We start from the raw sequence: 13,940 nt of genomic DNA, 5'->3' as shown, positions 1-13,940 counted from the left end.
TCATCCCCGACCCCAAGACATGAAAATTGGGCGGAAGGCGTATCCCATAAAATGGACGCAAAATCCAAAAAATATAAAAAATAATTCTCAGACTTTGGGTTGAGAAATGACACTCCCCTAGCTCTCCAATTTCAAATGGAACAATAAAGCTAATTTCGGTCCTTTTATACCAAAAGTAAATAATCTTATGATATAGAAATTGTCTACAAAGAGATCATTTGTACAAAGAAGTCATAATCACCCTCGTTCTTTAAACTTCTTTCATTTTTCCATTTCATTGTTATGGGATCATTTGCATTCAATCCTACATTATCAAATATAATTCCATATTTATGTGCAGGAAGTGGGGTGGCCATTTCTTAGAAGACTCATATGGCAAGAGATAGAAGAACCTGACACCTGAGGTTGACCCTGGTGTGTAAGTTTAAATAATATTTGTGGGCTCTCTAATTTTATCTTCGTGGATTTTTCATGTTCATGTTTTTCTCCATTAATAAGTGTTATATCCCTATGTATACCTATGTTTTGATTTTGAACTACTGTAATTTATGTCTTGTTTTGTCGTCCTCGATATTTCAATAATAAAACCGAAGTGCTTCATTGCTTTCTCTGTCCGATGCTCACAATTTGCTCCCACTGCAGCACACTATATTTACTCCCTCAGGCAAAGAGTTACTTAGCGAGGGTTCGAAATTTTGAGATCAACTATGGAACGGCAGATGAGTCTTTTTAAAAATTAAATTGCTCTTAAACACTTACATCTGATCTTTCAAAAACTGAAAGACAATCTTACCGTCGTTTTTTTCTCTAGCTATAGGGTGCAGATGATTTTTCTGTTTTTTTTTTTCCTTTAGGTTTGTTGCTAGATTGGGAAGTTTGCATCCGATGTTGTCTTAAGATTTTTGAGAGTTTATAGATTTACTAGATTTACACTTTTTTCAAATTTTGAACATAAATTTAAATTGATTACTTAAAAAAAAGGCAGACAAGGAACCCAATCTAATGCAAAAACTTCACACCAAGAGTTAGCAGGATGAAGTTTTAAGCTCAAAATCTATGAAAAAATGTTTTGAGCACATGGGCAAAATGGAGAGGAAAGAATGACCAAGGCTCTGCTAATAGAGATGAATATCACAACATGAGATTATAAGTCGACGCCTTTCATAGACCCCTCAAAAGTGAGTTTTCTCTCTCTGAAAAATCTTGGGATCATTGTATTAGTGAGTAGGATGAATATCACAACATGAGATTATAAGTCGACGCCTTTCATAGACCCTCAAAAGTGAGTTTTCTCTCTCTGAAAAATCTTGGGATCATTGTATTAGTGAGTAGTTGCCGAGGTACTATGAGAGTTTATTTGGACATTGTGTTTTGATTGTCATCAAGATCTGAATCATAATTACCCGGAGCAGGAGCAGGAGCAAGAGCGTTAGATCAATGACTGCCCGAAGCTCCAGAGCTCGGAGAGCGAGTTTTGGTGAGGGTAGAAGTTACAGATCGAAATCCCGTTTGAACAGGGAGCGAGATTCTGATACATTGGGATCGAGATCCCTATTTAACGGGAACACACTCCATGTATTTACGGAACAAGATCCCGTTTGATTAGGGAGCGAGATCCCGTCTGATTAGGAAGCGAGATCCCGTTTGAATAGGGAGCTAGATATTGATACATTGGGATCGAGATCTCTATTTGACAGGAACGTGTTACATGTAACATGGGATCGCACCCCCATGTTTATTAGGATCTCGCTCCCGTCGACAACAAGAACATGATCCCATTTGATGTTGAGTCTCGCCCCCATCTAAACAGTACCATGATCCTATTTGGCTAAGATCGAGCTCCATTCATTGTAGGATCGCATTCGCACAATGGTTGTCTGCGGCCCCATCGCAAAACTTCACTTGTATGAAGAACCAAATTCCATTACACATGGATTCATGGACCAACTAAGCACCACAGCCCGTTTCCATACAAATGCGATCTCAATTTGGTTAAATCTAAAAACCATTGTTCTATCTATCAATGGCCCATGTGGCTAGATACATGCACAACCAATCCTAGATGTCCATCGATTAATTTAATCCCATTAATCTAGTATGAAATAAAATCTTCTAATGCTATGAACGTTTAATGTTAGTATTGTTCAAATTCACATACATGCTACGAAAATGAGCTTTACATTGGCATTTGTATACATGAAAATATATTGTCTAGGATTTGGGTACCATTTGGATACAACCTAAACATATATGGTTACTGTTAGGCTTAAATTCGGGAAATGCATCATTTTTTGGTGGAAATAACTATATGAAAATTTTACTAAAAATATTAATTTTTATATTTAAATATTATTTTTATTTAAGAAGTTTCTTTTAGAAAGTTATAAAATGGTAAAATAAATTTATTCAAAATTTCAAAAAAATTATTGTCATAGAAATAAAGGTAATATATATATATATATATATATATATATATATATATATATATATATATATATATATATATATATATATATATATATATATATATATATATATATATATATATATATATATATCCAAATTTGGGAACTCATTTGAGAATTATATATTAGGAAAATGTTTATATAAGGTTGCAACCATAAAATGTAGAACTACGGATACACCCCAAAAATCCATCGGAAAAGGTTTTTTTTAATGTTGAAAACGTCTCTAATCGATCATCTCGACATCAAGATGTATGAGTGCATGAAAAAAAAATAAAAAATTTGAGTGCCAGAAATTGTGCATCTTGCAACATATTATCTACACCGTCCATTTTAAGAATTTTCATATATTTATAGATTTACATGATTTTAACCATTTTTGGAGTTTAAAAGTATTTAATTAGATATGAAAATAGATTTTCAGATAATCCTAAGAATTTTTTACACCAAAATTACATGACATGATAAAATTTGATTCTTAATTGGATTGTTTAAAGTTGCAACCTTATAGAAACCACACCCAAAGAAATAGGAAATTGGAAATAATAAATTTCAAGGTTGGTATGGTAGGGTAGACCCTGATGGATCATGAGCGCGCGCACACTCAACAACTCAACTTGCAATCTATTTTCTATTGTCAGTGGTATGATAGGGTAGACCATGATGGATCATGGGTGCGGGCACACTCGACAACTCAACATGCAATTTATTTTCCGAGAACGTCGAGATCGCAATCTTAAAATTCTGGGAGTGGGGATCTAATTTGTTAAGGAACCACATCTACAATGTTACGGAACGCGTTCTGTGAGACAATGCAAGCAAGACCTGTGAAGTAGAGGGAGCGAAATCCGTTGTGTATGGGATCAAGATCCATGCTTTAGCGGGAGCGAGATCCGTTTGAATGCGAGCGAGATCCCTGAAGTAGAGGGAGCGAGATCCCTGAAGCATCGGGAGCGAGCTCCGTTGTGAATAGGATCGAGAATCCTAAAAATTGAAGCGAGATCCCAAAAAGATGTGAAAGGGTTCCGAGCGAGATCCCGGCTCCGGAATGCCGGAGGGAGAATCCGGAACGGGAGCACCACCCGGTAACTATTTCTGAATATTGTGTAAACATATTCCTTTCTCTCTCTAAACTACAAAAATGGAAGAAAACCAATTTCATATCAAATTTTTTTTTTCTCTTCTCATGAATGATCATAATAGGAATTGGCTCACCTTTTTAACGATTACAAATGCTTATTTTTTGTGATCATCATAATTAGGCCGATAACTGAACAACATTTCATAGTCGTTGACACTAGAATTCAGTGAAATTAAGATGCCCGATACCGAGTATGGAAACTTCATTGCATTAGATGTCAACTATACAACCAATCTACAGCTTGATGAAGTTAAAAACTTATTGTTCTGTAATTTCGATGGGGCATGTGTTACCTTTATGGGTGCCATTATCCATTCCTTCTCCTTCGTGCAGTTTCCACAGTAATCAACATTAGAAACAAACAAGAAAAAGGAAAAAGAGAAACGGAAACAAAAGCAGTTAGTTGGGTCTGGAAATGCTTACTTTAATCTCTATTCTTTGGAAGGTAGTTTGGTCAGGAACTGCTTACTTAAAATGGTTTGACCTTAGCCTTGAATTTATTTATTTTTTTTAATAGTTTAGGAAGAGGTTTTTAATTTTCAAGGATCATAATGTATATTTAATCCCTAAGGTGAAAAAGCTTACTTCTAGAGTACTTTTGGATCTAAAATATTGCGTTCTACTTTACAGTCTGTCAATATTTATAAAAATAAAGAATAAAAAAAAAATGATTTTGAGTTTCTAAGTACTTAGAGAATTTTTTTATTTTTTATGAGGGCCATACCTTGTTTTTTGGATCACGTTTATTATAATATTGTACTTAATAATTATACTAATTACAATGATAATCAAATCTTATATTTTATTTATTAATTTATTTACATTATAAATTATACAATGTATTATTTTTTGTTATAGTTGTAAATTAGATTTTTAAATTATATGATATTATAAGACAAATTTTAAATTTATTTTTATTTGTATAGTAAAATGATGATAAAATAATAAAATACAAACCAATAATTCTAATTTCAATGTATAATATTGTATTTAGTTAGGTTTTAATAAATGTTTGATGAGAATCTTCATATAGGAAAAAAACATTTCAATATTCGCATATTAATGCAAAAAAATAAAAGTTATTAATGTAGTACCCTCATTTCTTATTGGATTCCTAAAAAACAACATTTATAATGATTTTTAATAATTTTGTTGAATTTGTTTTGAGGCTGAATCTGATCGATTCAGTCGATTCCCGATCCAAAACACCGATTCACCGATCTAAATTAATTTTTGGGGTGCTTGATCCGAGGCTCCGATCCATTTTTTAAACCGCTGCTCAAAACCAATAATGCAAACACATTTCACACAAGCATGGGTCTTAGCATTGTGTACCCCTAAGTGAATGGTGTTAGAAGGGATGGCAAAATTGTAAAGTATATGCTCAATTGGACCTGAGTACCAATTACTGTATATAAGAATAGGTTCTATGCAAAGAGGTGGATCTAGAATTCCATTCAGGTACAAATTAACATTCAAATGAACTACTAGCTAATGCTTTTCTCTCCACGAGCTCCATCCCCTCAACTAGTGAGTCTCAAGGGCTAAATCAAAAAATGTGGGACCATTATGGACCACCATTTCTTCAATAATGGCTGCAGGGTGATAAACATGAACAGTCCTTTGCACAAAGGGAACTGCTGAGCTTTCAAAATGTTAGGAATTTTGTTTTCTTTTCTCTCTCTCTCTCCAAATGTTAGGAATTTTTCTTTCTTCTCTCTTCCCCCACCCAAATGTTAGGAATTTTGCTTACTTTATTCCACCTTGACATGCATGGCGTGGAAAGATGTTTCTTCCACGTGATATTGATGGGGATAGCTCAATGGTCCATCTACATAAAAAAGTGAAAAAACATAAGAAAAATTGTAAATAAAATAAAATCTAGGGGCAAAATAGTCATTTGGGGCTTTCAAGACATCCTATAACATCGGCAAGAGATAGGTATCCTATTTTGTAAAAGGGTATGCACCCCTTTTTGTAAAAATTGAATGTCCCGATAGTAAATATCCCTTGGTATGATCCTGCAGGTCCACATATAAGGCGTGAGAAAGGTAGATTTTTTTTTTTTTTTTCAATATGAATTTTTGGCATCCACTATGATTTCACCTAATGACCTTTTCCAAAAGACACATAAAAATAAAAAACAAGAAAATCAACTTTTAGTTCCCTAAAACTTAGATCTAAGAGTTCTTTTAGGTTTGGGAAGCTTACATCCCAGGGTCCTAAAAATACACTACAAAGGATTTTTACATGTGGGAGCCAATGTCTCACATGCTTCCGCAGGAGCACATACTCATTCGCTTGTCTAATTTAAAGTGATGGAGACTGTTGGAATTTCGATCTCCATCAAGTACATCGATAACTTTGAAATCTTTTTTTCATATATGTCCTTTTTTCATATATGTCCGTCACAAAGTCGCAATAATCAATTTGAGCGTTTTTTAGTATTAAAACAACCTTTTATTTTCCAATAAAGTTTGCGGTGCATCTCACTTCTATTGTACACGATTCACACTTTACATAAAAGTTACAAAAAATTCTATCCATCTTTGTTTATATTTTATCCAAATCTCATTCAAAAGCTATTATAATATGGAGAATAAATAGGAGGAAGCAAAAAGAAAAAACTTCAACAAAATTATATAAAAATTTCTTTTATATGTTAATTATGAGTAGCCAAATTAGGAATTATGAAAAATAAGATTTCTATAATAGTATCGGGGTTTTCTCAAAAAGAAAAATAGAATATAATAACAAAAAAGTATAGTGAGCATTAAAGAGCTATAAAACTGATATCGAATGAGTTAAAATGAAACGTTAATAAAAACATCCATTTTTTAATTCAATATTTCAAAAGACCAAATTATTTCATGCTCTTTTGGATCATACTATCCACTTACGTCCTTGGATAAAACCCTAACTACGTATCTTTAGGATCCCTTGTTTTGGGGATGAAACCTCTTCTACGTAGCAACAAACCTCAAATAAATAATAAATAAATAAATTAAACTCACACTTTGTATGTGCATGAAAAAATAACATCCCCCTGCTGAAGAGAGACCCACCCAATTTTTGAATGGTTAGATATAAGTGTTTAAAAAACTTAAAGTTATTTTAAATTTTTAAATTTTGAAAATAATCATCTAGTAATACTTAGAGCCCAAAATTTTAAACCAAAAAAGCCCTCCAAAGTGGTTCTTTCACCGAGGGAGTAAATGTACAATGTCGGTGCCGGTATGCTTCCATGAGAATATAGTTAACTTAGCTACTAAAATGCATGTACCACAAGTCACACATCATGAGATTCCAGGTGGTCTCCATCATAACCGGCCGTTTTCCGGGACATAATCCCAGCCATTGATCGGAACCCGATTCTCCATCTTTATTGTCCCATCCCTGGCCTCAAACAACCAATAAAAAGAAGTGGTGGGCCCCACGACCAATCATCTACTGAATCTGAGCCGTCCAAGATATGTACAAACTCCAAAGGATATCGCACAATTACTGTATCCTTTTTTTTTCCCCTTTCTTTTTACAACGTTCATGCTTTTTCATGTTAGGACCACCCTGGATCTCTATATATGGTCCCGCATGGCCTAGCCTTGAAGTGAGCTCCCTCTTACTGAAAGAGTAAAACCTGTGCTTCTCTTCACTAAATTTTTTCTAAAGCTTAAATTTTCACTTTAATGGGCAAGGTTTCTATGTGGTTTGGTGGAGTGTTTTATGCTTTAATTGTTTGGGGTGGAGGGGTTGTTAATGGAGAAAATGTGATGTTTTTCATATTTGGTGATGAAGTTAATGATGTTGGCACCAATAATTACATAATTTCAAGTAAGGAGTTTCAGGCTAATTATTATCCTTATGGCATAGAAACCTCCTGTGGCTCAACTGGTCGACTTTGTGATGGCCTACTTATACCAGACTACATTGGTATCTCCTCTTTCTTCTTCTTCTCATTATAATTGATCTCCTTCTTCTTCATGGCTATTTTTTTCAGGCCCGTTTGGATCTCCAGAAAAAGATTGCCCATGAAAGTTAAAGAGTACGCATTTTTAAGGCCGACTTTATGATATTTGGTAAAAGTAAAGTTGTATCTCGAGACCCCATTTGGGAAATGTGAGTCCAGCATTGGAGACTTGTAATGGCCAAAACATATTTTCACCTAGAACTCGAAGTTCCAGAGTTGATGTATATCTTAAAATGGATAGTGCAGTAAATGTTTTATAATATAGATCATTTTTAGGATTTAAAACCCATTTTTTTTCAAGATCCAAGATTGTCAAGGTCAAGATAATTGATTTGCAGTTTTGCAAGTTCCTAAAGCTCGTTTTCGATTTAAGAGTCCTTCCAATCCATTTATGAGCTATAATAGCATATGTAATAGCTAGTTTTACATAATTGAGCCTCAATAGCATCGCTCATTTTCTCTTTCAAGTTAATTTCAGCTGAATTTGCAAATCTGCCTTTCATTCCACCATACTTGGAACCAAACGCCAATTTTTCATATGGAGCCAACTTCGCATCCGGAGGATCAGGGGCTCTTAGGGAGACAAATGATGAGGAGGTACGTTTTCAATCTTCGTTTATTTATTTGTTTTTGAATGTTCTGTTCAAATATAATATCAAAACGGGAGAATCTTATACTACGACAGGAAAAAGAGGTACTTGGGAGAAATTTTTTTATCCAAATTTTTTTAATTCCCTTTAAAATCACCAGATGAGAATTTTTTTATTTAAAAAATTAGACTTTTAAGCTCCCAAAGACCAGATTTTACCATAAAAAAAAGTGGACGATCTCTATTTAATATTAGAGTGTTACACTTTCCGGGAGAATATGTAATGTTTATGGCGCTTAATATTGGGTTTCTAAAAATACTCTTATATGGGGGTTCACCGGAGGAAGTGAGTGGATGATGTCATCTTTCAATCTCATGGTGTTAAGGATTCTTGCATTTTATCATCCTAAAATAAATTATATATTTTACAAATCGATTTTGATCTGGATTGGTTAAGGTGTTGTCGAATGTTGTACCATGTCTCAAGTTGAAATCGTACTGAACTACCACAAAAACAGAAAATGTTTATGCCCAATTTCCAATCATACCAATAATAATCTTCTGTTATTGATATGGACACTTATGGCCTCACTGCTCTTATGGCCCTTGATAGAGCAGAATGGTGAGACCACGATTTGTGTAGTCGACTCTAAATAATTCGAAAACGGTTATGATGATAATGACGATAATAATGATTAAATCTTCTTTTCTTGATACAGATTAGGAGTATTGAGTGCTTCAAATAACCAAATTATAATGTGGTGAAAATTGCAGGTTTTGAGTTTGAGAACACAAGTTGGTCAATTCATCTTGCTCCAAGAGAAACTTCGAAGAGAATTGGGGAATTCCAAAGCAAAAAAATTAATCGCTGAAGCTGTTTATTTCATTAGTGTTGGAATTAACGATTATAAGGCATTTGTCAACCAATATGAGGCTCGAACACAAATATATGATGCTAAAGAATATGTTGAACTTGTAACAAGCAATTTAACTGCAGAAATTCAAGTAAGTCTCTTGGTTTTCTTCCTTCTTTTCTTGGCCTCTTCTATGTGTGTATTTTCTTTTATTTTTTTCTTTTTTTAATGAGATTATATACAATAAGAGTCCTACATTTTTTCTGCTTAAGTAAATTATATACGATAAGAGTCCTACATTTTTTTCTGCTTAAATATTTTCCCTCTCAAGCCATTAGATGAGACCAATGGCTGAGGATATTGTTCCTTTGCCCAATGGCCCGTTCAATTTTTTTCACCATCATTTTTTCACATCTAATGGCTTGGTAGGGTATCAATTAAGGGATTGTATACAATGAGACTATTTACCTTTTATACAAGGTGATCACAATTCCTTACAATCATTTGATGTGAAATTTGGTATCTTGAACGTGTCACAAAGTTGTAGAAAATTTCTTTTGAAATTTGAGCTTGGTCAATGAAATAATTGCAGCCACCCAATTTTATATCCAATGGTCGATATTAATGCGACCACCTTGTATCAAAGGTAAATGATCTCATTCTATACTTTCCCATGAATTGATGTATTTAGTATGTAAAAATATACAATAAGGCCATCCACTTTTAGTGCAAGGATATCACATTATCCTTCATTGTTAGATTTGAAATCAGACAATTCGTGGTGTGTCATTGAATAATTTAAAAAATTTAAATATAAATTTTTTAACTTTGTGATACACCAAAGTATCAGATTTGACCTCCGACAGGGTAAAGTCCGTAGATATATCCCACATCCTTTCATGGACAATAATTAAATCTACTTGGGTAAAGTCATCAAGAGTTTCTACCAGCCCTAGAACCTCGATTTCTGAGTAAGTTTTGAGCTAATTTCATAAAACTACGGACCCAAAAAAGGAACCTTCCATGTAATTCTTCTTTCCCAGAGAGAGAGATGAAATGAAATACTAGTCTTATCATGAAAATTTGAAATAAGTTACCTTGATTGTTTGGATGCCCAATGTACATACTTTTAATTTTTTTTTTTTTTTTTTGACGAAGTGCATGCTTTCAATTTCTTTAATTTTTGACAGGTACTATATGATAATGGAGCCAAAAAATTTTTAGTAGCACTACCAAAGGATCTAGGATGCACTCCTGGCATGCGTCAACTAGCTGAAGGCGATTGCTACAAGTTGGCTACTAATATTACTGAACTCCATAATGAGATTATGGAGAAGATCTTGACTGCCCAAGCCACCAAATTAGAGGACTTCAATTACATCATCTTTAATCAAATGGAGTTTGTTGCACCCAGGATCCAAGACCCAACAAAATATGGTATAAGTTCTCATAGAATGGAAAGTAGTGATTACAAAATTACTTACCCAGATCACGGATCTGTGGTCACGACGCCGGTTCCCGGAAAAATTAGAAACTGGCCCTATCCCACCCTAAAATCCTTATAATTTTCTCTTTTTCTTGCCTTTTGTACTATTATCCAAAATTTGTTCAAAAAATTTCAACCCTAAAACCCGTTGTCCTTTCTTTTTTTTGTTTTCCTTCTTATTTTGCTACATCATCGATTTTCCCGATCTAGATTAGCTATCCAAATCAGAATCGGTAGGTCGGCCCGCCCAACCCATATGTGTTTAAAACTCTACTTTAGGGCATTCTATAGTATGTTTTGAGTTTCCTATAGTTCCGAACACTCTTACTCTTCGGTTTTACTGGTTCGCGAGGTGGAACGATGCACCCTAACCGCTCGTTGATATGAAACAGTTGGAGTGCTAGGAAGTTGTAGGAAACCCAAACAATAGCATAGCATACACCATTGTTTGGTTTTTATCTTTGAATTGAAACAACAAAATCGGTATAAAACAGGCCAATTACATTTGATTTTATCAAGGGATTGTCTACAAAAAAACCATTTATCTTTCGTACAAAAAGGTCACAATCAATCTTGTCTCTTAAATTTCAAAATGGGTCTCTTAAATTTCAAAATGGGTGGTAGTAATTGTGGCATTGAATAGACACAAAGTTTCAAAAAAAAAAATTTCCGACTTTGTTGCTTACCCCAAACCCTCACATTTGACATCTAATGGGTGGGAATAGCTGTGACTTCTTTGTACAAAAGATAAATAGTATTTTTGTAGACAAACTCTTTTATCATAGGAAATTTATCGAGATGTACCAAGACTATAAGTTATTTAATGTTTTACCTTTTTTAAAAAATTTCAAATGCATGAATCAGAATAGTTGTAAATATATAAAATATTAAATAATTGATAAGTTAGGTGTATTTTGATAATCTCCCTTTTATCAATGAGTAGGATTTAAATATGGAGACATAGCATGCTGTGGATCTGGTCCAGATCGACGGTGGGACACATGTGGAGGAAAGCTCAATGCTGAATCATATGAACTTTGTATTAACCGCTCTGCATATGTGTATTTCGACGCTTATCATGTTTCACAAGGTATAAACAAGCAAGCAGCCATAGCACTATGGGAAGGAAATGACTCATCTGTGAAGCCTCTTGCTCTAAAAGAATTTTTCAATAGGGAGGTTTCAGTTTCACATGTCAGCCATGAGAGGAAAAGGAAGGCCAAAATTGCTGCTATTGTGGAACACGCCTCGTCTTAGTCCTCGTCCTAATGAGGTACGTAACATTACCAAATTTGTAAAGCACTGTTATCAAGATCAGACCGGTCACTGGATTGGTGAGGGGTCTAATTTAGTTAAAATCAATCTGATTTCCCCATTGGATGTTTTTATTTAAAGAACAATAAAATAGTTGAAACAATGATAGTAAAAACAGTAACAGTTGATAGTGATGATCATGAGAATAATAAGGCCAAAACATGTTTTCTCCGGTCAAACTAGATGTAGTCAAACTTAGTCTTTGTGCAAAAAAATGACATACTTCTAGCTAGAGGAGATTGTGACATTCTTAAATAAAAGCTGAGCAGTCTAATTGTCTACAATCTTTGATACAATCAGATTGTTCATCTTTGATACAAAGAGATCACAATCAACTAAGGCGGCAGCATATGAAATAGGGTGGCTAGGATTAGAATATTGATTGCAACCCAAGAAAAAAAGAAATTCAAACTTTGTGACACATCCAGGCTGGTAGACTTCACATCTTGATAACCGACCTTGAAGTAAAAATAATAACCTTATAGTATTTTATCCCTTAGGAAATATATCGTGAAAATGAAATTCTAATTTGTGTGCAGGGTCCTTGGTGGCTAGCGTTTGAGCAAATCCTCTTCGGTGCGAATATAAAGGTCCAAGGCCTCAAGTTGGTGCTAGTTGCCTACTTATAATAGTCTTTTAGGGTTTTCCTCTCTCCTTTACTACCTAATGACCTTTGTTTGAGTCTCATATGTTTGCCTATGTTTTACATATTTAAAGAATAAAGGTTCTTATGATGTTTATTTACTATTCTTGAAGGCTATTTATAATATATTTTAGCTTCCACACTTTGGCTTTCCAAGAATTGTATGGTGATTTACACGCATCTAGTCCTTTATATTAAACATTTGTGAAGCAAGGTCACTCTCCAAATTTATTAGCGTACAAAAAAGAGGTGGCCAGCTTGATTTTGTTAGCTCATCAGAGCAAGTAATAATATTGATGATTATCCAAATAAGTGATAATTATCTCCATTAAATTAAACTTATTTTTCCTTCATACATGAGGAGACTCTTGAAATAACTAAAGCTAACCTGAGTAGAGTTGAAGGCAAGAAATTGACCATAGAGGCAAACTTAGCTCTTAGACGAGCTAGGACATGAGTAGAGGCTATGCTATTTCATCCAATGTCTTCTTGGTCATTAATATGCTAGCTTGCAGTAATTGTGGCCTCTCGAAAGAATCGATATTGGCCCATATCTTGCATGTGCTAAGTTGAAGTATTTCGAACAAAGAAATGGATACTTTCTCTGTATGAGGTAGGAAACCTAAGAATCCTATACAATTGATCCTTCCTTCAAAAAAAAATTTGATTAAAATATTTTAATGTTAGATCCAATTTGCTCTCCTTTTTGCTCCTCGTCTATGGCCATGGGACCCGCTAGCTATACAGAACCATAATTTCATTTGGTCTACCAAAAGAGTTAATATTTCATATGTATGGAACTCAACTAGATTCTTTTTGTATTTGCAACAAGTCTAATCTAATATTAGATCGTAAAATCGACTTTCCAAATAACTCTTCCTACTCTTTGGGATCTAATATCAAATGCAATGATTGGATAAATGACTCATTAGGATAGATATACAACACCCCCTAGAAACATACAGGAAGTTTTCTTCTTGTAGGGTTCGTAAAAACTGAATTAAATTTATCAATTATGGCATGAAATCATCAATTGGATTATAAATTGAGTTGTGGCATTGTCATGCCATCAATTGGATTATAAATTGAGTTGAGCTTAGCAAACTCTTGAAAAGTTTAAAGAGCTGAAGTTGACCTAAGTAGAGGTAAAGGGAAGCAAGAATCCGTTTGATTGAGTATGCTATTGATAGGTCTCTCCCAGTCATTATGGTGCAATTTGAGTGATATGATCATAAACAAATAATGTGAGTTGGAGAAAGATCTTCACATTTTTAAGTTAAAATCCATGATGTAATTTTAAGATAACATTTGGCTGATATTGATAAAAATTAGTGCATAAAGGTCCCTAGTTAAATTTGTCACTGGGATACAATGAAACAAATGACCGAAAATAAATTCTCACATGTTCGATTACACATGAACAACAAGAACTACAAAGCACTAAAGATTGACACGAGAGAAAATTGAGTAATAAAATAGAG

At 34.0% G+C, this 13,940-nt stretch overlaps 1 protein-coding gene across 1 annotated transcript; it reads left to right on the top strand.

Annotated features, from left to right (window-relative positions):
• Nucleotides 1–7,194: 7,194 nt before the first annotated feature.
• Nucleotides 7,195–12,601, top strand: LOC18434572 (GDSL esterase/lipase 1). The gene is made up of 6 exons (XM_011625188.3): nt 7,195–7,536; nt 8,052–8,170; nt 8,937–9,167; nt 10,207–10,453; nt 11,446–11,775; nt 12,356–12,601. The coding sequence occupies exons 1-5, from the start codon at nt 7,293–7,295 to the stop codon at nt 11,757–11,759; spliced, it is 1,155 nt and encodes a 384-aa protein (XP_011623490.1). The 5' UTR covers nt 7,195–7,292; the 3' UTR covers nt 11,760–11,775; nt 12,356–12,601.
• Nucleotides 12,602–13,940: the final 1,339 nt, after the last annotated feature.

This window comes from Amborella trichopoda, chromosome 6 (assembly GCF_054954075.1).
Source record: "Amborella trichopoda isolate Santa Cruz 75 chromosome 6, AtrichopodaSantaCruz75HAP2 v2.0, whole genome shotgun sequence".
Taxonomy (NCBI): Eukaryota; Viridiplantae; Streptophyta; class Magnoliopsida; order Amborellales; family Amborellaceae; genus Amborella; species Amborella trichopoda.
The sequence above is the reverse complement of the archived record's forward strand: the minus strand, read 5'-3'. Positions and strand labels throughout refer to the sequence as shown.